General features: G+C 46.5%; 2 protein-coding genes across 2 annotated transcripts in view; one reads left to right on the forward strand and one right to left on the reverse strand.

Moving 5' to 3' along the window:
* The window catches only part of LOC135974535 (olfactory receptor 14A16-like), a 36,982-nt gene extending 13,746 nt beyond the window's left edge, over positions 1–23,236 (reverse strand). Inside the window, exons 1-2 of the mRNA XM_065562956.1 lie at positions 22,815–23,236; positions 132–142 (exon numbers count right to left, since the gene is read on the reverse strand). Coding sequence (XP_065419028.1) covers positions 132–142; positions 22,815–23,236 — 433 coding nt within the window. The remainder of the gene's footprint in view (positions 1–131; positions 143–22,814) is intronic.
* On the forward strand, positions 15,910–16,830 carry LOC101948764 (olfactory receptor 14A16-like). The gene has a single exon (XM_024114280.2). The coding sequence runs from the start codon at positions 15,910–15,912 to the stop codon at positions 16,828–16,830; it is 921 nt and encodes a 306-aa protein (XP_023970048.2).
* Positions 23,237–23,828: the final 592 nt, after the last annotated feature.

Genomic DNA, 23,828 nt, shown 5'->3' on the forward strand with positions numbered 1-23,828 from the left:
GGTGTGGGGGTTCGAATTCAGATACACAACTTTTGCTATGCTATTCATGTAGCTGAAGTCGAAATATCTTAGTTCAACTTTCCTGGACGTCCTCAAGGTGGCGAGTCAACCACGGCGGCTCCCCCGTCGACTCTGCTTACTCCTCTTGCGGAGCTGGAGTTCCGGAGTCGACGGGGAGCATGTTCAGGCATCGATTTATCACATCTAGACAAGACACGATAAATCAATCCCCGATACAGCAAACATTACCTGCCAATCTGGAGGGTAGTATAGATATACCCTTAGGGCAGGTCTTCACTATGGGGGGGGGTCGATTTAAGATACGCAAATTCAGCTACGCAAATAGCGTATCTGAATTCGACATATCGGATCCAACTTACCCTGCTGTGAGGACAGCGGCAAAATCGAGCTCCGCGACTCCCGTCGACGGCGCTTACACCCACCTCCGCTGATGGAGTAAGAGCGTCGATTCGGGGACTGATTGTTGCGTCCCGATGAGATGCGATAATTCGATCCATGAGAGATCGATTTATACCCGCCGATTCAGGTGGGTAGTGTCGACCTAGCCTTAGATGGGGAGTTATTATGGATGCTCTTATTCTAGAATAAGAGTGCTTTATCTGAATTAACTTAATCCATTTAGATCCAAAGTCTTCTGATTCCCACTGCAAGTCAAGTGTAGTGTGCCTAAGACCCTTAGGACTCTGAAACTCCCAGACTAAACCTTCACCTTCCATCTTCTGCCTGACAAGAGCATCTAACTTCCCACGGGTGTATCCTGTTATACTGACCTCTCAAGGAATTGTAGGCCAGTGGAAAAAACAAAGTTACTTATTATTTTAATGTGTCCTATCGAAGGCCATTAGAATGCAAAAGTGCTGGGAAATACAGGTCTTAGGGGCAGTCCCATCACGTCTGATTAGAAAATAAAGTCCGAGGCATTGATTAAAGTTAGACAAAGGAAGGGGTGGGCCTTTTCCTATGTCAAGTAGCCCCCGATGGTTAAAGGGGTCAAGCCATTCATTCCCAGCCCTTTTAATGGTAATCCCTTCCTTCGTGAATTGCATCAGACCCTCAGGTAGCTATTACAGGCCAGCTGAGATTCTGGTACCACTGGGCTCTTAGCTATTGTAGGTCACATGTCTGTGCTACAAATACATATTTATTTCTGCAAACCCCTGTGGACACCCTTTGGGCCTCAGCCGTGCCCTGTTTTTACGCAAACTCCTTCAACTCCTTTGAAAATTGCCAGCCTTAGTGGTTGAATGAATTTATAAACCAACAATGGACAAGTGTGTTTAATAGAGCAGTTAAAATGTTTCGTGTCCCAAATTTTGCCATTGATCCTGAGTCTTGGTGTCTGTATATAAGGGTCTTCCCAGGAATTTGAGCATGACGTTTCCAAAGACATTGTTAGTTTTGGGTGCTCAACTTGAGGCAGCCTGAATCTATTCATGGATGCGCTTTCAGCAAAGCTCCTGATTTCAGAGGCCAAACCCCCTATCCTCCCATGGGGACAGGGATGGAGATTGGGGAAGCCTGTCTTCCTGGCAAAAAGTGCTGGAGAAAACTCTTGTGCCTGTGTCATTTCCCAAGGTTTTTTCTTTTTTTTTTTTTTTCCCCATAAGAGAGGAAGGGATCTGAGCCCACATTATGAACTGCTAACATCAAGCTTGTCTCAAGTTGGGTGCCGAAAAATGGAGATACCCCAAATCTCTGGTTTCTTCTGGAAATGTTGGCCCTAATGCAATGAGCCATGGAGCCATGGAGCACCGGCCAGAGCACGGCCAGACCCCCGGACCCGCTCCCATGGCCAGAGCCCCGGGCGGAGGGCAGCGAAACCCCCTGGAACCCGCTCCCCCTTTCCAGCGCCCGCCAGAGCGCAGCCAGACCTCCGACCCCGCTCTCCCCACAGAGCGCCTGGAAGAGAGCGGCCAGACCGTCGGCACCAGACCCACGGCCGGAGCACCGGGCAGAGCTCGGCCAGACACCCGGCACACATTCCCCGGCGGAACGAGGCCAGACCCCCGTCCCCCTTAGGCCGATTGGATAAAAACGGAGGGGTGGGGGGCCTACTTTGCCCACCCCGATCAATATAGTTGCTGCTTTGGAGATTTGGGGATTCTTTCGCAAGAGGAGTCATTAAAAACTTTATAGAGTGTTTCAGGGTATGTCTACACTACGAAATTAGGTCGAATTTATAGAAGCCGGTTTTATAGAAATAGGTTGTATACAGCCAATTGTGTGTTTCCCCACAGAAAATACTCTAAGTGAATGAAGTCGGCGGACCACGTCCACAGTACCGAGGCTAGCATCGACTTCCTGAGCGTTGCACTCTGGGTAGCTATCCCACAGTTCCCGCAGTCTCCACCGCCCATTGGAATTCTGGGTTGAGATCCCAATGCCTGAATGATGCAAAACATTGTCGCGGGGTGTCCTGGGTACATGTCGTCAGGCCCCTTCCCCTCCATCAGAGCAACGGCAGACGATTCACTCCTTTTTACCTGGGTTACCTGTGCAGACAACATACCACGCCAAGCATGGAGCCCGCTCAGCTCAGCTCAGCTCACAGTCACCATATTTCCTCTGGGTGCCGGCAGACGTGGTACTGCATTGCTACACAGCAGCAGCTAATTGCCCTTTGGTCATCGTCGTTCTGCAGTGGCTGTCAATCATGGGCACCTGGACAGACATGCTCAGTCCTATCGAACAGTCTCGATGATGATGGCTATTAGTCGTAGTATGCTATTTTCTGTCAAGCGCCCAGTATTTTCTGCCAAGCACCCAGAAGATGCCGAGGGCTATCAGTCATGCTGCACCGTCGTCTGCTAACTTAAGATGTAAAAAATAGATTTGTTCTGTATTCATTTGCTTCCCCCTCCCTCCGTGAAATCAACGGCCTGCTAAACCCAGGGTTTTGAGTTCAATCTTTGTGGGGGGCCATTCTGTGTGACAGTTGTTTGTGTTTCTACCTGATGCACAGCCACCTTTTTGGATTTTAATTCCCTTTACCTGTATGCCATGTCGTCACTCGCCCCTCCCTCCCTCCGTCAGATACTAGTTTCGCGCCTTTTTTCAAACCAGACGGCATAGTACTGCGATCATGGAGCCCGCTCAGATCACCGCGGCAATTATGAGCTCTATGAACACCACGCGCATTGTACTGGAGTATATGCTCAGCCAGGACATGCCAAAGCAAAACCAGGACCAGCCGATGAGGCGATTGCAGCATGGCAACGAGAGTGATGAGGAAATTGATATGGACATAGACCTCTCCCAAAGGACCGGCCTCAGCAATGTGCAAATCATGGTGTTACTGGGGCAGGTTCATGCCATGGAACGCCGATTCTGGGCCCGGGACACTAGCACAGACTTGTGGGACTGCATTGTGCTGCAGGTGTGGGACGATTCCCAGTGGCTGCAAAACTTTTGCATGCGTAAGAGAACTTTCATGGAACTTTGTGACTTTCTTTCCCCTGCCCTGAAGCGCAAGAATACCAGGATGAGAGCAGGCCTCACAGTTGAGAAGCAAGTGGAGATAGCCCTGTGGAAGCTTGCAACGCCAGACAGCTACCGGTGAGTTGGGAATCAATTTGGAGTGGGCAAATCTACTGTGGGGGCTGCTGTGATCCAAGTTGCCAGGGCAATGAAAGACCTGGTGATATAAAGGGTAGTAACTCTGGGAAACGTGCAGGCCATAGTGGATGTCTTTGCTGCAAATAGGATTCCCAAACTGTGGTGGAGCGATAGAAGGAACCCATATCCCTATCTTGTCACCGGAGCACCAACCCACCGAGTACATAAACCGCAAGGGGTACTTTTCAATGCTGCTGCAACACCTGGTGGATCACAAGGGACGTTTCACCAACATCAACGTGGGATGGCCGGGAAAGGTGCATGATGCTCGCGTCTTCAGGCACTCTGGTCTGTTTCGAAAGATGGAGGAAGTGACTTTCTTCCCGGACCAGAAAATAACCGTTGGGGATGTTGAAATGCCTATAGTTATCCTTGGGGACCCAGCCTACCCTTAATGCCATGGCTCATGAGCCGTACACAGGCAGCCTGGACAATAGTCAGGACGTGATCAACTACAGGCTGAGCAAGTGCCGAATGGTGGTGGAATGTGCATTTGGACTTTTAAAAGCACGCTGGCGCAGCTTACTGACTCTCTCAGACCTCAGCGAAAAGAATATCCCCATTGTTATTGCTGCTTGCTGTGCTCTCCACAATATCTGTGAGAGTAAGGGGGAGACATTTATGGTGGGGTGGGAGGTTGAGGCACATCGCCTGGCCGCTGATTACGCGCAGCCAGACACCAGGGCGTTTAGAAGAGCACAGTAGGGCGTGGTGCGCATCAGAGAAGCTTTGAAAACGAGTTTTGTGACTGGTCAGGCAACGGTGTGAAACTTCTGTTTGTTTCTCCTTGATGAACCCTCCGCCCCACCCCCCCACCCGGTTCACTCTACTTCCCTGTAAACAAACCACCCCACCCTCCCCTCCCCCCTTCGAGCACCTTGTGCAGATGCAATAAAGTCATTGTTACTTCACATTCATGCATTCTTTATTAATTCATCACACAACCAGGGGGATAATTGCCAAGGTAGACCAGGATGGGTGGGGGAGGAGGGAAGGAAAAGGACACACTGCAGTTTAAAACTTTAACTCTTATTGAAGGCCAGCCTTCTTTTGCTCAGGCAATCATCTGGGGTGGAGTGACTGGGTGGCCGGAGGCCCCCCGCCGTGTTCTTGGGCGTCTGGGTGAGGAGGCTATGGAACTTGGGGAGGAGGGCTGTTGGTTACACAGGGGCTGTAGCGGCGGTCTCTGCTCCTGCTGCCTTTCCTGCAGCTCAACCATACTCTGGAGCATATCAGTTTGATGCTCCAGCAGCCGGAGAATCGACTCTGTCTTCTGCCTTCTGTCTGCAAGCTGACACCACCTATCATCTTCAGCCCGCCACTTGCTCTGTTCATCCCGCGATTCAGCCCGCCACCTCTCCTCTCGTTCATACTGTGCTTTTCTGTAATCTGACATTGACTGCCTCCACACATTCTGCTGTGCTCTCTCAGCGTGGGAGGACATCTGGAGCTCCGTGAACATGTCATTCCAACTCCGCCTTTTTCTCCTTCTAATCTTCACTATCCTCTGTGAAGGAGAAACATTTGCAGCTGGTGGAGGAGAAGGGAGAGGTCGTTAAAAAGACACATTTTAGAGAACAATGGGTACACTCTTTCACGTAAAATTTTGCTGTTGACATTACACAGCACATGTGCTTTCGTTACAAGGTTTCATTTTTCCTCTTATATTAAGGGCCTGCTGGTTTGGTGTGAGAGATCACTCACGCAGTGCCAGGCAACAGATTTCGGCTTGCAGGAAGCCATGGTAAGCCACAGTCTTTTGGCTTTTTTAACCTTCTTAACATGTGGGAATGGTTTCAATCAGTAGCGCCCTCATTTCCCATACCAACCATTGTGGGGAAATAGAGCAGGGGGGCCTTCTTTTTAATAGCCAGAGCTGTGAATCTAAAGGCCCCAAAATAAACTCTCCAATAGAGATCTGTTATGCTAACTACCCTTACAGGCCAGGGCCCAGGCCAGGGCCTGAACTAGACTGGACTGCACAATTCCCTGCCAAACTCGGTCAAGGGTCATGACCAGAGGAGGGGGTGCAAGGAGGGAAAGAATAAAAATAAAAAGCCCCAGCAGTAGCACTAATGAAATATGTTCATGATTAATGAAATATAATAACCACTTGTGTGAAGCAATAGGTAACTTTAGCTAAATGCAATTTCTTGACTCATGCAGCTTCTCCTTTGGGTGATCTGTGACCCACTCCGTGATTCCAGCTATCTGCAAAAATAGCCAATCATAGATCCTCTTTAGGCATCCCATGAAACCCCCCCCCCAATCTTTAACCAAAAGACCCCGGAAAATAACATGTGTCTTGAGAAATGTACCCAAACTGGTGCCAAGTACCACCCCTGGGGAAAACCACCAAGCGCCCCTCTACCCAAATAAACATCCAATTCTCGGAAAAATGAGGAAGTTACCTAGGGGGGACGGGGGCGGGAAACTGACCCCAACCCTAATTTCTTAATTCGTGGTTTGGGGAGGGACTGACCCCAACCCTAGTTTCCTAACTTGTGGTTTGCTGGGGGACTGACCCCAACCTCAGTTTCTTAACTCACGACACATTGTACTTCGTTTGCGGTTTGACGAAATAAAAGCCCACCTGCGAGCAGCCCTCAGGGTGTCAGTCTTTGGACTGCACCCCAGTGCACTGGTATGTATGTCAATAAACTGGCCTCAGGCCTGAGTCTTTGAACTAAAATCATTGTGTGGGGGTCTTTGACACAACACCACCCATTGGGTTGGCTATTTAAAATGGGTTAGCAATGAAAGAGGAGGGGCTGCGGTTTCTGGGTTAACATGCAGCACAAACCCAACTAACCCCCCTCCCCCCCACACCCAATTATTGGGGATGATCATTTCAGCCTTCCCCCCCACCGCGTGGCTAACAGCGGGGAACATTTCTGTTCAGCAGAGCAGGAAGGGACAACTCTGAATGTCCCCTTAATAAAATCACCCCATTTCAACAAGGTGACCGTGAATGATATCACTCTCCTGAGGATAACAAAGAGCGATAAGGAATGGATGTTGACTACATGCCAGCAAACACCAGGACCATACAGTGCCATGCTTTGTTATGCAAGACTGCGTGCTTCTGGCCTGGCGTGGTAAAGTGTCCTACCATGGTGGATGAGATAAGGCAGCCCTCCCAAGAAACCTTTTGCAAAGACTTTGGTAGTACATGAAGGAGAACTTTCTGGAAATGTCCCTGGAGGATTTCCGCTCCGTCCCCATACACGTTAACAGACTTTTCCAGTAGCAGTACTGGCCGCAATTGCCAGGGCAAATAAATCATTAATCATTAAACACGCTTGCTTTGAAACCATGTGTAATATTTATAAAAGTACACTCACCAGAGGTACCCTGTGTGCCCTCTGGGTCTCAGAGCAGGCCATGGATGAGTTCGGGGGTTACTGGTTCCAGGTCCAGGGTGATAAACATATCCTGGCTGTTGGGGAAACCGGTTTCTCTGCTTCCTTGCTGCTGTGAGCTATCTACATTATCTTCATCCTCATCTTCCTCGTACCCCAAACCCGCTTCTCTGTGTGTTTCTCCAGTGATTGAGTCATAGCACACGGTTGGGGTAGTGGTGGCTGCACCCCCTAGCATGGCATACAGCTCAGCGTAGAAGCGGCATGTTTGCGGCTCTGCCCCGGACCTTCCGTTTGCCTCTCTGGCTTTGTGGTAGGCTTGCCTTAGCTCCTAAATTTTCACGCGGCACTGCTGTGCATCCCTGTTATGGCCTCTGTCCTTCATGGCCTTGGAGACCTTTTCTAATATTTTGCCATTTCATTTACAGCTATGGAGTTCAGCTAGCACTGATTCATCTCCCCATATGGCGAGAAGATCCTGTACCTCCCGTTCGGTCCATGCTAGAGCTCTTTTGCGATCCTGGGACTCCATCACGGTTACCTGAGCAGATGAGCTCTGCGTGATCACCTGTGCTCTCCATGCTGAGCAAACAGGAAATGAAATTCAAACGTTTGCGGGGCTTTTCCTGTCTACCTGGTCAGTGTATCTGAGTTGAGAGTGCTCTCCAGAGCGGTCACAGTGAAACACTGTGGGATAACTCCCGGAGGCCAATAACGTTGAATTCCATCCACACTACCCCAATTCCGACCCACTAAGGACCATTTAATCGCTAATCCCCTCATCGGAGGTGGAGTAAAGAAATCGGTTTAAAGGGCCCTTTAAGTCAAAAGAAAGGGCTTCGTCGTGTGAATGTGTCCAGGCTTAATTCGATTTAACGCTGCTAAAGTCGACCTAAACTTGTAGTGTAGACCAGGCCACAGGGTATGTCTATACTACCCTCCAGATTGGCGGGTAGTGTTTGCTGTATTGGGGATCGATTTATTGCGTCTTGTTTAAATCGTGATAAATCGATCGCCGAACATGCTCCCCGTCGACTCCAGAACTCCAGCTCCGCAAGAGAAGTAAGTGGAGTCGACCGGGGAGCCGCCCTGTTTGACTAACTGCCGTGAGGAAGGCTAGGTAAGTCGAACTAAGATACTTCGACTTCAGCTACATGAATAGCATAGCGAAAGTTGTGTATCTGAGTTCGAACCCCAAAGCCTTATTCCCTTCAGCCCATTTTTGAAAGTCCCTGGTTTAGGGCTTATTGCAATGTAAGTTTTACTTATTTCTTTGAAGTTCTGAAAATTGATATTTAAAACTTCTTCTGCCAGCTAAGGAAGTTGAATTTCACTCTCTCTCTCTGTGCCAAGTTCTAGTCTAATTTATATCACTGAATAACTGTGGAGTAAGTCCATTGAACTCAGATTGATCAATACATCAGCTGCATCTATTCCAAACCCAATTGCCTTCTTTCACATACCTTGGAGAAAGGCAAAAATGCTACCCAGAAATAAGCACCTGGAGACAATACATGGTGTGAATATTCCTCTCATTCACAACATGCATCTGACCCAAAGCATCTCAAAGGTGGTAAGAAAAATAAGCCACCACACTGCTTTGGCCTCACTCTAGGAGAAGCAGACCCTGTGCAGATTTCGAAGAGCTGCCACTTTTTCACCAAAGATAGGTAATAATAATATTGGGTGTGTTCCAAGGGCAATATAAATAAATACTCTCATGTAGGAGAAATGACAGCAGCCCTACACATTCCTCAAATGTCACAGTGATGGATAAAGTTCAGACAGAAGGTTCAAGACAGAGGGGGAACAGATTGTGTACGGGAATAAAGAGATAGGTCATACAAGTGCCTCAGCACCAAGAAGCCAGCAGATTTCCGATGGGTTCCCATGTTTCCATTTCAGTGATCAGGAGCTGGTTGTGGGAGGGGTTTGTAGACACCCCCTCCACTCTGTGCGTTGCCAATTCTCAGCCCATATTCCGAAGTGTGGGAACTAATGCCTTGGCCCACAAAGTGTTTTTTTCTCATTGCCAAACTCATATCTGGTTCCTTGTTTTGTAACATCTCTATACACAGTATACCATCTAAACTGGGACATAAAGGTGTTGTGTTTGTGTGTGAGAGCCAGAGAGTGTGTGTCAATGATTGTTTTTGTGCTGGGGGAAGGAGTGTGTTTGGTGCATTTATGCTGGTGTGTTAGAGTGAGTGTTTGCATGTTGGATGTGTACGTGTGCCTGCTTGTGTGAAGAGTGAGTGAGCATCATGGTGTGTGTGTGCATCAGTGTATGGAAGATACTGCATGGATGTTTGTGTGAGTGTTTGCCTGTGTGTTTAAATAGCAACAATTGAACACAATAAAAGTTATCTTCCTCCTTCGTTATTGCTCTAGCAAATCAAATTCTCCTGATATGTGGGAGGCAAAATTCAAATAGAGCTGGGCGAATAATAGATTTTACATTTCACTGGCAATTTTGAAAAAACTGGAAAAAATAATTGTAGATCAAACTGAAAATGGTATTTTTTTCCAAATTTCAGGTGAATCAAAAAGTCAAAAACAATTTTGTATCAGTTTCCTTATGACAAAATCTAAATATTTTGTTTCAATGTAGACCATGTTTAAAGTAAAATTAAGGAAAATTTTTAAAAGAAAAGTTGTTTTGTACTGGAAAATCAAAATGTTTCATTCCAAAAAGGTCAATTCTTTTACACTTCAACTGACAATGTCACTTTTTAAACCTCTGACCAGTACAAATTTTGTGGTCCATCTTAAGAATGGGTTTAATTTTTCTCTCACACTGATATAAATCCTGATTATTTCAACTGAATCCACTTTAGTGTCAGTGGATTTACTGCAAACTTATATCAGTGTAAACGAGGATCTGAACTTTTCTCTGGCAGCTTGATCAACATGCCCAGTTTTTTTAACTGTTTATTTAGGATGTTTTAGCAAGTTTACAAATCCTTGCCATATAAATATCAGAAACAAGACAATCATTACAACAGTGAACTTTGGTTTAAGGAGACATCAGACAGGAATATAGTCACCAGATCTTTCTGTTTAACAGGGTGTCAGAATAGTACAGAGTAAGGATCATTACAACTCCTATGCCATTTCTGGTGATTTTATTAAAGTGAGTGAAATGTATGTCTTCACATATTAACAGACCAGTTATGTTTATCAAATGTTAATATGCAAAGCAATTGGACAGGTGTGCTGGGATTTTTTTTTTTTGCAGGTGAATATACTTTGAGCACTGAATAAGAGGTAACCAAATATCTAAGTATCTATCTATCCTCTATCTATTTTGCTGAACACATAATTGTAGTATTAATTTTTCCATAACCAACCTCCCATATTGTTTTGAAGCATTCCTTTATGGTTGGACTATTTTTCTTTTCCCATTGAGAGATTATTAATAGCTGAGCAGTTACTAGCAGATCAGAAGTTAATTTTTCATTTCCTTTTGTGTGACCATTTCCACCAGGAAGGCCCAGGAGGATCACCAGAAGGTTATTAGATAATAAATAGCCAACAATTGGGTAATTTTGTTACAGATTGCTCCCAATACTCTCTAATGACTAGACATGTCCAATGCATCAAATCTCCTCTTTCTTGTATTGTGCTATAGACTGAAGTTGCTGGTCCTCTTTTCCAGATCAAACCCCATTCCTCTGCATTCCTGTTTTTTTAACTGTTCTTCATAGGTCAGATTATCTAAAACTTTGATTATTTTTGTTGGTCTCCTATGAATTCTCTCCAATCTGTCCACATCTTTCTTAAAGTGTGACACCCAGAACCGGACACACTACTGCACGTGAGGCCTCACCAGTGCCAAGTAGTGCAAGACAATTACCTCCCATGTCTTACATACAACACTCTTTTTAATACACCCCAAATGATATTAACCTTTTTTGCAACTACATCACATTGTTGACTCATTTTCAATTTGTGATCCACTCTAGCCCCAAGATCCTTTTCAGCAGTGCCACCACCTAGCCAGTGATTCCCAATTTTGTACATTTCATTTTTCCTTGGTAAGAGAAGAACTTTGCACTTATCTTTATTGAATTTCCTCTTCTTAATTTTAGACCAATTCTCCAATTTGTCAAGGTCATTTTGAATTCTGATCCTGTCCTCCAAAGTCTTTGCAACCCTTCCGAGCTTGGTGTCATCTGCAAGTTTTATAAGCATATTCTCTCCACTCTTATCCAAGTAGTTATTGAATAATGGCCTTAAAAATGAAACCAGAAAAGAGATGCAGAATTTGATCATAAAATTATGGATGGATTTTCACCTAGGGGACTGGGATGCCCAATTCCCATTAAAACTAACTGGAATTTTGGTGGCCAAATATCTATAGGCGACCTTGAAAGTCCCATCATTGGTCATGTTGGCCCCTCCATGAACACAAATAGCCTACATCGCCAAGAGAGCGGTAGAGCTATATTACTCTGAGGTGTTGCCTAATTCAGCTAAAATCTCCCAGAATTAATTTGAATAGATCTGGTCAAAACACAGGGGAGATGATCAGAATCATCTTTCACCCTTTAAGAAATTCATAGAAATTTAGAATTTCTTTTTCAAAACTACCATTTTGTGAGTTTTTTGGAGAAAATTTGTCCTCATTTTTGGTGGAGTTCATATTAGATTAACAGATTCCAAGGCCAGAAGGGACCATAGTGACTGTCTATTCTGACCTCCTGTATAACTCAGCCCAGAGAACATCCCCAAAATAATACCTAGAGCAGATCCTTTAGTAAAACATCCTATCTTGATTTGAAAGTTGTCAGTGATGGAATCTACAAAATAAGTAATTAATAATAAACTAATTGAGATATTCAAAGAGGATTAATGTTGCTGGGCACACCTCTCCTGTAGAAAGTGAATGGGATTTAGACACACAAATCCAGTTGGTTCCTTTGAGCACTGCAGCCTATCTGGATAATGAGAGCATGCAGTTACTCTGTAGCAGATAAAACTCTATGAGGGGTAGAAACTCACCTTCCTCACGCCATAGACTATTCACTAGCTGCTGCTGATGAGAGTCCGCCATGGACAGGTTATTCTAGAATTGTCCTCTATAGGGCCTCTTAGACTTTCCTCTGACTCAGGTAGTACTGGCCACTGTCAAGGACAGAATACTGGACTGCATGATCCAAAGGTCTGACTCAGTTAGACAGTTCCTATGATCTATAACAAGCAGATGTTGTCAAATAAAATTGCAATGAATGTTGCACCCACATGAACTCATGTGCATTTAATTGAGTTTAATTACTCATTATTAAAGCTGGTCAAAAATGAAAATTATATTTTTGTGAGAAATGTCAATTATTTTTGTTTTCATAGAAACATCGCATAATATTGCTTTTGGATGGGCAAAACAATGAAACGGAAGACTGAAAAGCGTTTGATTTTCAATAAACTTCTCTTGTAAAACAGCAAGTTTATGGTAAATATTTTCTAGTTTTGGAAAAAAGATTTCTGATATTGAAAACTTTCCCCCCCAAAACCTGAAAAAAAATATACAAAAACGTTTTTCATCTCCAGGTTTTCAGAAATACAAAACCGAAAACAACTTCCTCCCACTGAAAAAACAAAAACCCATAGAAAAATGAGTTCAAAATGATTTTTTTCCATGCTAAAATATTTTCAATGACAACCAATTTTTCTTCAAAAGTTGTTTTGCAAGGAAGATTTTTTTGAGCATCTCCGCTCATTATGAATTATCCTCCTATTTGTAACTAGTATCCCAATTGGATGGATGACAAACTGAGGAATGGAGTGGTGAAGAGACAGAACAAAGCCAGAGGAATAGTGGGGATCAGATCTGAGGAAACCTTGGACCTTAGCTTTTAAATAATAATTAATTAATTATCTGATAGTTGCATCTGATACGAGAGGTCCATTTTATTAGGTAAGGCACAGTCTCCATCCCAAGGATCTTATAGTAGAAAAGACCAGAAAAGGGTGGGAGGGGAAAGACAGCCCTAGGGAATGATTTTCCCAAGTTAACACAGCAGGTCAGTGGCAGGGCTAGGAATTGATGTCAGATCTCTGGAGTACAGTCCTGTGTGCCTGCAGTGTTTGCCTCACAATCTTTGCTTTAGACCCTGCTGCCTCGTTGTAATTGTGATTATTTTAGTTTCTGAAAACTCTTCAGGGAAGTAGAAGGCAAGATAAAATATTGTTGGCTCTGGACTGTTCAGGGCTCCAGGGAGTGAGTCCCTCAAGCCCGTAGAAAACAGACATGGATAAATCACCTCCCCTCAACACCAAAGTTTTTGACACGCAGCTCATCTGCAGACAGCACAGATCTCAGTGTATTTCCAGCAGCTCAGCCTCAGTGTGGTGGGGGAACGGCCTCATAATACAGTGATCGGGGCATAAGATAGAGAAATAGGTCGATAGAGGGGTGTACATGGTGCTAGAGAGAGAGGGGTAACCAATTGCAGTCTGTAGCTGGAGGAGAAAAGACATCTCAGAGACCGGCATCGTAAGTTTGCTCTTGCAATGAAATATATTTGGGGGTGACAGAGAGGCTCTTTAAGGATGAAATTGTAAGTGACAGATTTTTTTTTCATACTTTCACTATTAGCTCAATTTGGGCATTGGAAACTGAGGGAGTCCAAAGCAGTTATCTTAGGAAAGAGGGGGCGGAATATTCGTGCCTTTGTTTCCTTTTATTGGGAGTGGGGGAATTGATCAAATTGATACACATATTTTTTAGAATGGATTGAAGAGTTTATATTAAAGTTGTCCCAAAATTGTGACAAACACTATCATCTCGTTGTTACTTTTCTTTCTGTATACATTAGTTTGTTGTTACTGTTGTCTGTCTGTTTTTACTTTTCTCTATTAGTTTGTTTTTACTTCTCTATCTACCCGTTAGTTTGTGTTAGTTCTGTGTTTCTCTATGACTCTCTGAATCTTGTATCTCTCTATTAGTTTGTTGTTAGATCTATCTATCTATCTATCTATCTATCTATCTATCTATCTATCTATCAGTTTGTGTCTAGTTCTCAGTTTTTTGTTTCTTCTGTCTATTAAATTGCTGAAAGGGTACTTGTGGGACAGCCACTCCTCATAAGTTGAAGTTAGGGCACTTGGCTGGCCTGTGACAGACTCAGGTTCAATCTCTCCCTCTGACTGATGATGAGAAGGGATTTGAATTTCCAGCATACAGGAGAGTGCCTGAGCTGCTAGGCTATGGGCTGTTCTGAAATGAGACTGTCTCAATCTCTCCTGTTGAAGCTGCTCCACTTTGTATCAAAAATTACATAGTCATGGGAGCAGGGACTTGAACTTGGCTCTTCCAGACACCAGGTGAGTGCCCCAAGTACCACGCTGGAGAATCACTCTGACGCCCCGACCCTGGCCCAATGGGAGGGAGTTGAGTCCAGTGTATAGAGCAGGGATTGGCAACCTACGGCACTTGTGCCAAAGGTGGTATGGAAGCCGATTTTTGGTGGCCCACGGCACCGGCTGAACCGCTCAGCCAGCCCCCACTCTGGGGTTCCCGCTGCCAGCTCCTGTCAGCAGGGGTCCCACCGCCAGTGCAACTCAGCACCCGCTGCCGGCCTGGGAGAAGGAACCCCGGCTGGCAGGAGCTAGTGGCCGAAACCCCAGATCTGGGGTGGGCTCAGCCACTCAGCCCGCTGTGACTCTGGGGTTCCCATTGCTAGCCCCTTGTCAGCCGGGGTCCAGCTGCCCGCTGATGGCCTGGGGGAAGGAACCCCAGGCTGGCAGTAGGCTGAGACCCCAGCTGGCAGGAGCCAGCAGCAGAAACCCTATAGCAGCGGGGGTGCTGAGCTGCTCAGTCAATGCTCTGTGGATCCGGCTGCTGGCCCCTTGGCAGCTGGGGTCCCGCTGCCGGTGTAACTCAGCACCCGCTGCCGGCCTGGTGGAAGGAACCCCAGGCTGGCAGCGGGCTGAGACCCCGGCTGGAAGGAGCCGGCGGCCGAAACCCCAGATCTGGCCATTGGCCCCTGGAGAATCACTCTCACGCACCTACCCTGGCACAATGACTCTCCATTGTCACTCGCAACAGTTGTTCCTGATGGCAATGGAGAGTCACTGGCACAGAAGCTGAGATGCAGTCTGATGTAGTCATTAGAGGAGAGGACTGGCAGTCATGACACCTTATTTGTGTTCTCAGCTCTGGGAGGGAGTTGAGTACAGTGTGTAGAGCCAGAACTCCTGGCCTGTATTTCCAGCTCGGGGAAGGGTATTGGGTTTAGTGGGTTAGAGCAGGGGGCGAACTGGGAGTCAGGATTCCTGGGTTCTCTTCCAAGCTCTGGGAGGGTGTTTAGTTGAGTGGTTAGAGAAGCAGGAAGGGAGCCGTATTCATGACTAGAGTTTACTGTTCATTTATGACTGGGTTTGGTCACCTCCATGCGAAAAGCTGCTCCAATTTAGAACAGTACAAATGGGGAGTAATTCCATGGCATGAAGTGAAATTATCCAACATTCGCAGCATGTCCCTGACAGCAGAATCTGGCCAGACAGACCCCCAATTCCGCTCGGAAAACAGAGGATAGCAACCTTTATACACAGTTATCCAGAGTTCACCCACCTCTGGGTAACAGAGGTATACAAATTTCTCAAAAGCAATTGTTCCAATTTCTCCACTTTATAACCCTGGTGTAAATTATGAGTAACCACTGTGGAGTCCATTGAGCTGATTCTATTTTCTCTCACCCCAGTGTAAAAGAGGAGTAACTCCATTGGAGTCACTGGGGCTGTTTTCTCCATCCTCATTCCCATATTACACCAATCTTCACAAGCTAAGGGTCTGACTCAATGAAATTAAGGTGGTTTTCACAAAAGGAGAGTTATTTTAATGATCTAATCCTGTCCCTTGCTCTTGTCCCTCTCTCTGCAACCATCACACGATGTCCTCAGAAAGAAAATGTCCAACCGAACCACCGTGACCGAGTTCCTTCTCCTCGGATTCTCTGATGTTCGGGAGCTGCAGATTTTGAACTTTGTGGTGTTTCTTGTGATTTACCTGGTTGTCCTGGTGGGGAATCTTATGATCTTCATGGCCATAGCCTTTGACCACCACCTTCACACCCCCATGTACTTCTTCCTAATGAATCTGTCCATCCTAGACGTTGGCTCAATCTCTGTCACCGTCCCCAAATCCATGGCAAACTCCCTCACGAACACGAAGTCCATTTCCTATGCTGGATGTGTTGCCCAAGTCTTTTTCCTCTTATTCTTGTTGGGAGCAGATTTTTCCTTTCTCACCATCATGGCATACGACCGATATGTCGCCATCTGCCAACCACTGCACTATGACACAATGATGAACAGCAGAGCTTGTGTCCAAATGGCAGCTAGTGCCTGGATCACTGGTATTCTCCACTCTATACTACACACCAGAAACACGTTTGCATTGACCTTCTGTGGCGGCAACATGGTGGATCAATTCTTCTGTGAGATCCCCCAGCTACTCAAGCTCTCCTGCTCTGACGCATATCTGAGTGGAATTGGGGTTCTTGCATTCAGTGCATGTTTACTCTTAGGCTGCTTTGTTTTTATTATTGTGTCATATGTTCAGATCTTCAAATCAGTGCTCAGAATCCCCTCTGAGCAGGGCCGGCATAAAGCCTTCTCCACCTGCCTTCCTCACCTCACTGTGGTCTCCTTGGTTGTTTTCACTGGGTCCTTTGCCTACCTAAAACCCACCTCCAGCTCCCCATCTGCTCTAGATCTTGTGGTGGCAGTTCTGTATTCCGTATTGCCACCAACCATGAATCCAATTGTCTACAGCCTGAGGAACAAGGAGATGAGAGCTGCCCTGAGGAGACTGACTGGGTGTAGGTAATTCACCAAGAATTAATTTTTTATGTCTTTAGCTAATTAAAGTTTGCTCACATAGTATCTGTTCATTAATGTCAGTTATTTCCATGACCACACAGCTTGAACACAAACAGGTCTGATTCTGATCTCAGTTGCACCAATGCAAATCCAGATTAACTCCGTTGATGTCACTGCCGCTGCAGTGACTTACACCAGGAGAAAATCTGGTAAAGTTGTGGAGGTAAATGGATGTAAATTGTGTGCACAAGAGGAATCAGACTTTCATTCTGTGCCAAAACAATATCCGTTACACTGCTTAGCCACATGCACCCATTCCATGGCCACTGAAAACAATGATGGGAGTTGTCTTGCTTGTGCGCATAAATCAGGACCGGCTTTGTTGGTACCAAAGCAGTCAGACTGGTGTAAGACTGGGGTAGGTGAGAAGAGATTTCGGGTAGATCTGCAACACATCAGTGTAGTTCCATTGACTCTGGTGGTGCTAAAGCAATTTTCAGCATCTGAACTACTGCCTCCAATGGGGCTGTATATCCATTGCCACAAGCTGGGGACTGGGCCCATTGTCTTACAAACCACCATTTGTGGCCTAACCACTAGCGGGGGACAAGGAGCCAGACTGTGTTAGCCTTGCTCAGGTGTACATTTGGGCTTGTGAGAGATGGAGAGACTGGCTAGAAATTACAGGAGGTTTCTAATGGTCAGCGGAGTGATGTTCTGGAGCAGCCTCCCAATAGGAGTTGTGGGAGGCAAAAGACTGAATTAGTTTGAAGAGCGAGATGGACACATAGCTGAGTGGGATTGTATGATGGGGCTGCTTGTGATGGTGGGGGGCCGGGCTCAACAGCCCTGGGGCTCATTTGCTGCATATGTCTTATGGTCCTAAAACCTTCAGGGTTTCATCTGGCCCCTGGCAGGGGTCAGGAAGGGATTCCACCCCCCACGACCCAGGTGTATTTTGGGAGGGTTTTTTTTTTTTAATCTCTGAAACATTAGGGTGGCCCTAGCTGAAGATGGGCCATTGGGTGGGATGTGTCAGGGCTCTGACGTGGCACTGAGCCATTCTCTCTCACTCGGGAGCTTGGCTGGCTTGGTCTTGCCCACATGCTCTAACTGATTGCCATGTGGGGGTCAGGAAGGAATTTCCCACCCGGACAGATTGGCAGGGAACTTGTGTGTGGTGCGGTTCACTTGCCAGGATTTTCTGGGTGTATCACAATCATTTCCCTGCCATTGCAGGGGTCTTGGGCACTGGTGCCCCTTGGTCTCTCCTATTGTTTCCCAATGGCACATAACTGTCTAGTCTCCTGAGGGCTGTGACACTTTACTCTAATTTCAGTTGTTGGGTTTGGTCTGCGGGTGCCAGGTGGTGTTGGCATAGAGCAAGTCAGACTGGATGAAATGGTCGTTCCTTCTGGCCTTTAACTCTATAACTCTGTGACTGTATGGATGTTCATGGAGGGGAAGAGGAGAAGGGGCCACACAGAGAATAAACTCCAGTAGAATCCATGGTGTTGCATTAGTACAACTGTCTGTGACTCCCTGTCCTCCTGGCTGAGGGAGGTGACTCAAACGCAGATGAAGCCTTTGACCCCTGCAGCTGTGCAGTGTCACTGTATAAACACGACCCATGGGCAATGCGTGTTATAAGGCCCCTTTGTGCCCCACCTAGAGGATAGGGGGCTATTCCAGTGGCTGTCAGGCAGCCTGGCTGTTCAGCTCAAGCTGTTGAATCTCGTACTTTGGGCCATAGATGTCTCTGGTTGAGTCCCCCTGGTGCCAGCATAGATTAGATGTTGATCCTTGCATATGCGCAAGTGGCCTGAGAACTTCAGGTTACCTTATTCCTGCACTCATCTGAGGCCGACGTTGCTTACCAAGCTACTGGAGAACAGCAGTGGGAGTCACACCTAAGAGGGGAGTGTTTCCTTAGTGAGAGCAGTGGCAGGTTTATTCCCGGATCATCTCAGACATGCCCATTCCTAGTCCCTCTGCACCCTGGAGACCGAAGGTGCATGGCATGGGCAGGAGTGTGTGTGTTGCTCTCAGCTCAGGTTGGTAGAGTTGATCAAAGTAACTTGTCATTTGGAAATGGTCTCCTGAGCCTATTCGTGACAAATGCTCCTACGTTTTTAGCTAAATTATACAATCTGCCAATGGCTTGGAAAAATCTCGCCCCGCTCTTCCCTCAACTTCGTTGGCCACTGACGCGTTCCCAGAATACTGGACATTCTGGTACTTCCGGGAAAGCTGTGGCGTCACCCACCATTGTGACCTTGCATGCCTCCCTAGTTCGTGATACTGGACAAAACCATGTCTGGTTTTCTCTCAGTACCAGACAGGGGACAAGCCACACCAAAAGAGGATTATCCGTCTTAAAACCAAGTGAATGGCCAGCTACCTCAACCCACCATGATCACCCCTTCCGAACAGCTTCTGCACGGCTTCCTAGATACCTCCTCTACCAGAAATATGTTCCAACCAACCGAATCTCTTGCATTCTGACCCAGAGGCACTGGTGGCGGGTATATTGTCCAACAAGGAACATTGTGGCTCCCTTCTGGAGTAGAGCCTAATGGAATTAAAGGAGTTCTTGGGAACTTGCGTTTAACACCTCAGGACTCTTAGAAAACCGCATCTCTGGTATGAGATCAACCTCCTGTCTTTTTCCTCCAGGTTTCATGTCAGACACATTGCCTTGGACAAGTGCGCTTGCTTTATAGGTGAAAAGAAGGACTTAGCAATTTGGAAACAATTATAAAAAGGAAGCAGCTTAAGGCAAAGTACACGCTAAAGGCAATAATCCCAGTTTCACTAAGATATGAGTCATAGCAAGTAAGTTTGTGGAACTGGGGGATTTCACAGAAGAACTGATCCATCTCATTGTCTCCACATAAGATTATAGCAAACCTGATTGCAGTGTGCAGTGCAGAATTGAAAATCCCACTCATCCAGGTACTGGCTGCCATTTGGACACAAGGTCTCCTGTTCTTGATCTCCTTGAAGTCCACCTGCCCTCCATGTCAGGATTGGTTTTGGCTGCTTGGTTCAACTCTCACCCTGAATTTAAAGGCACTTGTCTACAAGACAAATTCTGTGGGCTATGAGATTTCCTACTTATTCAGTTTTACTATCTGGCAGCTACCCCTCTGAAACGGAAATAAGAAGTGATGCAATAGAGTGTATGGGTTTGAAATGATCGTATTATTGGACAATATTTGCATTCCCCAGTCTTTCTTAAAGCTCAATTTCCAACTAAGGGTGGTCAGAAATGTTCTGCTTAAATTGTTTTCAAAGGAAAATTGTGTTTTCAATTAATCAAATTTTCACAGAAAGTCTCAGGTATCCTCAAATATATTTCACTGATACTTCATATATATACATAGGAAAACTGAAAACCCATGGTTTTTTGTGTGGATATAGGCAGGAAAAAAAACAGTTTTCTGCAATTTTTAGCTGAAAATGTTTGTTTTCTCACTTGCCAAAACATGAACAATCAGATATTTTTGGGAATTCTATGAAAGCCCAATTTAAAAAAAAAAAATCTGATAGGCTCTAGATGTTTGATTGACTTGATAGCAAAGGTCTTAAAGAAGTCCAAACATAATTCAAATATATGTTCTTAAATTAGCCCTGTATATTAATACTCTAATGTTTTTAATTGAAATGGCAAACTTACTGTGCTGTTCTTTCAGGAATTTTTCCCAGCTTGCAATGCATTCCAACCTCCAATATCAGCAATCATTGGTGATATCTATCTATCTATCTATCTATCTATCTATCTATCTATCTATCTATCTATCTATCTATCCACCCACTGCCAGGATTGTTTGGTTCTCCCTCTCTCTCATGCCCCCATAACTGTATTCTCCAACAGCCATTGTCGTGTCCCTTTGCTGGATGTCTTGAGTTACTGGTTCTCTCTGCAGTTCCTAGCAGACAGGGATCTACTCCACAGATGGGAGCTCCCTACTCCCCTCCTTGAGCAGGCTTGGCTGAGAGGTGATGGACTAAATGGGATGAGGGACAGAAAGCCCCCCACCCCAGCTCTAGAGAGGGCCAGGCAGAGGAAGGAGGAGAGTGGGGTGGGAAGGAAGTAGTGGCCAGTGCTATCCAAAGGAGAGAAGCAGGAGAGAATGTCTGGTGTTTGGAGGTGGGACTGAAGGAAGCGGGGCGGGGTGATTCCCTGGGGCTGGGATCATATCAGAGGAGCAGGGCTGAGTAGAGAAGGGGACTGGTGAGCAGAGGGGTTCAGCAGGGATCTCTGAGGAAGCTGAGTGAGGAAGTCTGGGTGGGGAATTGACTCTGGGCCATGGGAGGGGGAATCTCAAAGAACGGGGCCCGGGAGCATTTGTGAGGTGAAGGGTTGTAAGAGGGGAGGGGGGGTGTTTGGAGGTCTGGGCTGTGTAAGGCAGAGGGAAGGAGACACCAGGGGACTAGTGCAAGAGCATTCAGGGGGTGGAGGATGTGGGAGAGGCTGGAGTCAAAGGGCCTGAATCTCTTCTCCCTGAAACCAGACAAACTCCACCGTAACACCATGGACTTACCCTGAGATGAGTGACTGGGAAATCAGCCCTATTGATTCCAGTGGGATTACTCCTGATTTACACCAGGATGAGTGAAAGGGAAATCAGTTGACTGCAGTGGAGTATTTCTAATTTTTCTTACAGTTGGTGCATTTTGGTGCAGATTTTATTGTGCACAGCTAGAGATCAAACCGGGGCTCAGATTCTCACACCAGGGACCCCAAAGCTCAGCAGAGTGCAATCCACCCACTGGATCTCGTGGGGAAATAAAGTGACAGCATTATCAGCCACAGAGTTTAGTTCTCAGTTAGGGGTGTCAGCCTTTGAAGTGGTTGGAGTCACGCCAAACAAATTGCACTGTGCATGTGCCTGGCGAAAGGAGGAGCTGGTTGCAAACTGTTTCTGACTCACAGCCCCATAGCTGCTGAAAGGAGAATGTTCTCGCCAACAAACCTAGGCCCTGTGAGTTAAAATCTAACCCTGGGCAGAAATCTGTGACTAAAAGCAGGTGACATCTGCCTCTGTGGAAGGGTTTCTAATCTTGGGGAATTGTCCCTTGAGCACAGCCGAATATTGAGAAGGTGCTGAAACTATTTTTGAAATGAAAATAAATAACCCATGCACACGCTTACTGGGAGGTGGGATTATTGGGGGTGGAAGAGTTGGTGGGAAAGGGAGAGAGGTGTTTTGGGGGCCGTGAGAGGAGGGGTGATTATGGGGAGGAGGATTAATGAGAAGGGTGTATAGGAGACGGGTTGGGTGTGAGGAGATGGGGGGGTGGGGCACTGGGAAGGGGAACATGAGGGTGAGTGACAGCATCCTGGGGTAAAATGGGGACGGGGCACCTGACAATCCCACATTCCCCTCCCATGTCTGTACAAATATCTAGGGGTTCCCAACCCATCTATGGGGGACCAACCTTCCCTGCTCCCTTCACGTGATCTCGGAGGCTTTGTCTTTGCCATTCAGGGGGGGCTGAATCACGACCCCTTGAGGTGTGAAGCTGAGAATAGGCACATGTGGGGACAACACCATGAAACCCTGCTGGCACTGGCGTGGCTGGTACGAGTGAAACAGTTAACACTTATCTGAGCACTTGTTTCAGGCTGTACCATCTCCCGGAGGGATTCTCACTCAGCTCAGAATAGCTCATTAAGCTGAACAGGCCATTTCACTGAGCCTCCTATGTGGCAAATGGATGCATCCATCTTTGTGCTGCACTTATGGAGAGGTTTTAGGGGTGAATGTGAGGGGAACCCAGACAGGCACAGAATAGAGCTCCTGTCCAGAAAAACACATGGTGGTTCTGAAAAGATCCTTTTGCTTCTCTCGTCATCCATATCCACTGCTATCTACAGCTGATGCCCAATGGGGGTCCCCAGGGCTTTGTTGAAAGAAATACGTGTTTGTGGCACAGACATGTGACCTACAATAGCTAAGAGCCCAGTGGCACCAGACCCCCAGCATGAACGTGCCGTAGTGCAGAGGATGACAGATGACAACGTAGCGGTCATAGGCCATGACCCCCAGCAGCAGGCACTTAATCCCCCCGAAGGAGATGAAGAAGATCTGAGTGAGGCAGAAAGCCCATGAGATGAACTTGTCCTGCAACAGATAATTGGCCAACATCTTGAGCATGGTGGAGCTGATGTAGCCAATGTCCACCACTGAAAGGTTGCCCAGCAGGAAATACATGAGTGAGTGGAGCCTGGAGTCCAGACTGAGCAGTGGTAAGATGAGCACGTTGTTCATCGGGGCCACCAGGTAGATGGCTGTGAAGACCCCAAAGAGGATGAGCTGCTCCTGCAGGTTGCTGGAGAGACCTAGGAGGATGAATTTGGTCACCGAGGTGCCGTTCTCCCCTCTCATGGGCTCCAGGAGGTCCATCTCCTACAAGCAGAGGAAGGGCAGTGGTGTGATAAGTGGATCGACAAATTCACCCTCTTTGTGATCTCAACTGTAAAAAGCATATGAAAGTTCCTAAGTTGTCACAACAACCTACAATAACAAAGGTTGATGGGAAAAGGTGGGAAAGAGAGACAGAAAGACTGAATTAGTCCAACAGGACTAATATCCTCCTGATATCACTCAAGGTCTATGTTAAGATCATGCCTGGTAAACAAGAGAAGTGTGGGGCCGGGAATCAGTGAACCAAAACTGTGTGTTGGAAACTAGGCCTAATTGGAGGACAAAATAGCGAGCGGATGGGCTATTCTGCCTATCACTCCCTTTGGGGTCCTTCAAGAAAAAGACTTTGGGTGGAAAATGAGGAAGAACAACAGAGGCTACTGGAGCCAGATTCACCATCAGATCTGCCACACACCCCATCCCTGTGTTTCCAGCTCTTCGTCCTCCTGATCCTGAGAGATGTCCTGGCCAGATCGGGCCAGAGAGAGGGACCCAGAGGACATCGTCACCCCCACCTACTCCAGATGAATCCTAAACCCCACCCGAGATGAAATGGGATCGAACTTCAATA

Source organism: Chrysemys picta, chromosome 12 (genome assembly GCF_011386835.1).
Source record: "Chrysemys picta bellii isolate R12L10 chromosome 12, ASM1138683v2, whole genome shotgun sequence".
Taxonomy (NCBI): Eukaryota; Metazoa; Chordata; order Testudines; family Emydidae; genus Chrysemys; species Chrysemys picta.

Excerpts from the sequence above, each read along its gene's own strand:
- LOC101948764 (XM_024114280.2), top strand. The coding sequence starts at position 15,910 with ATGTCCAACCGAACCACCGTGACCGAGTTCCTTCTCCTCGGATTCTCT.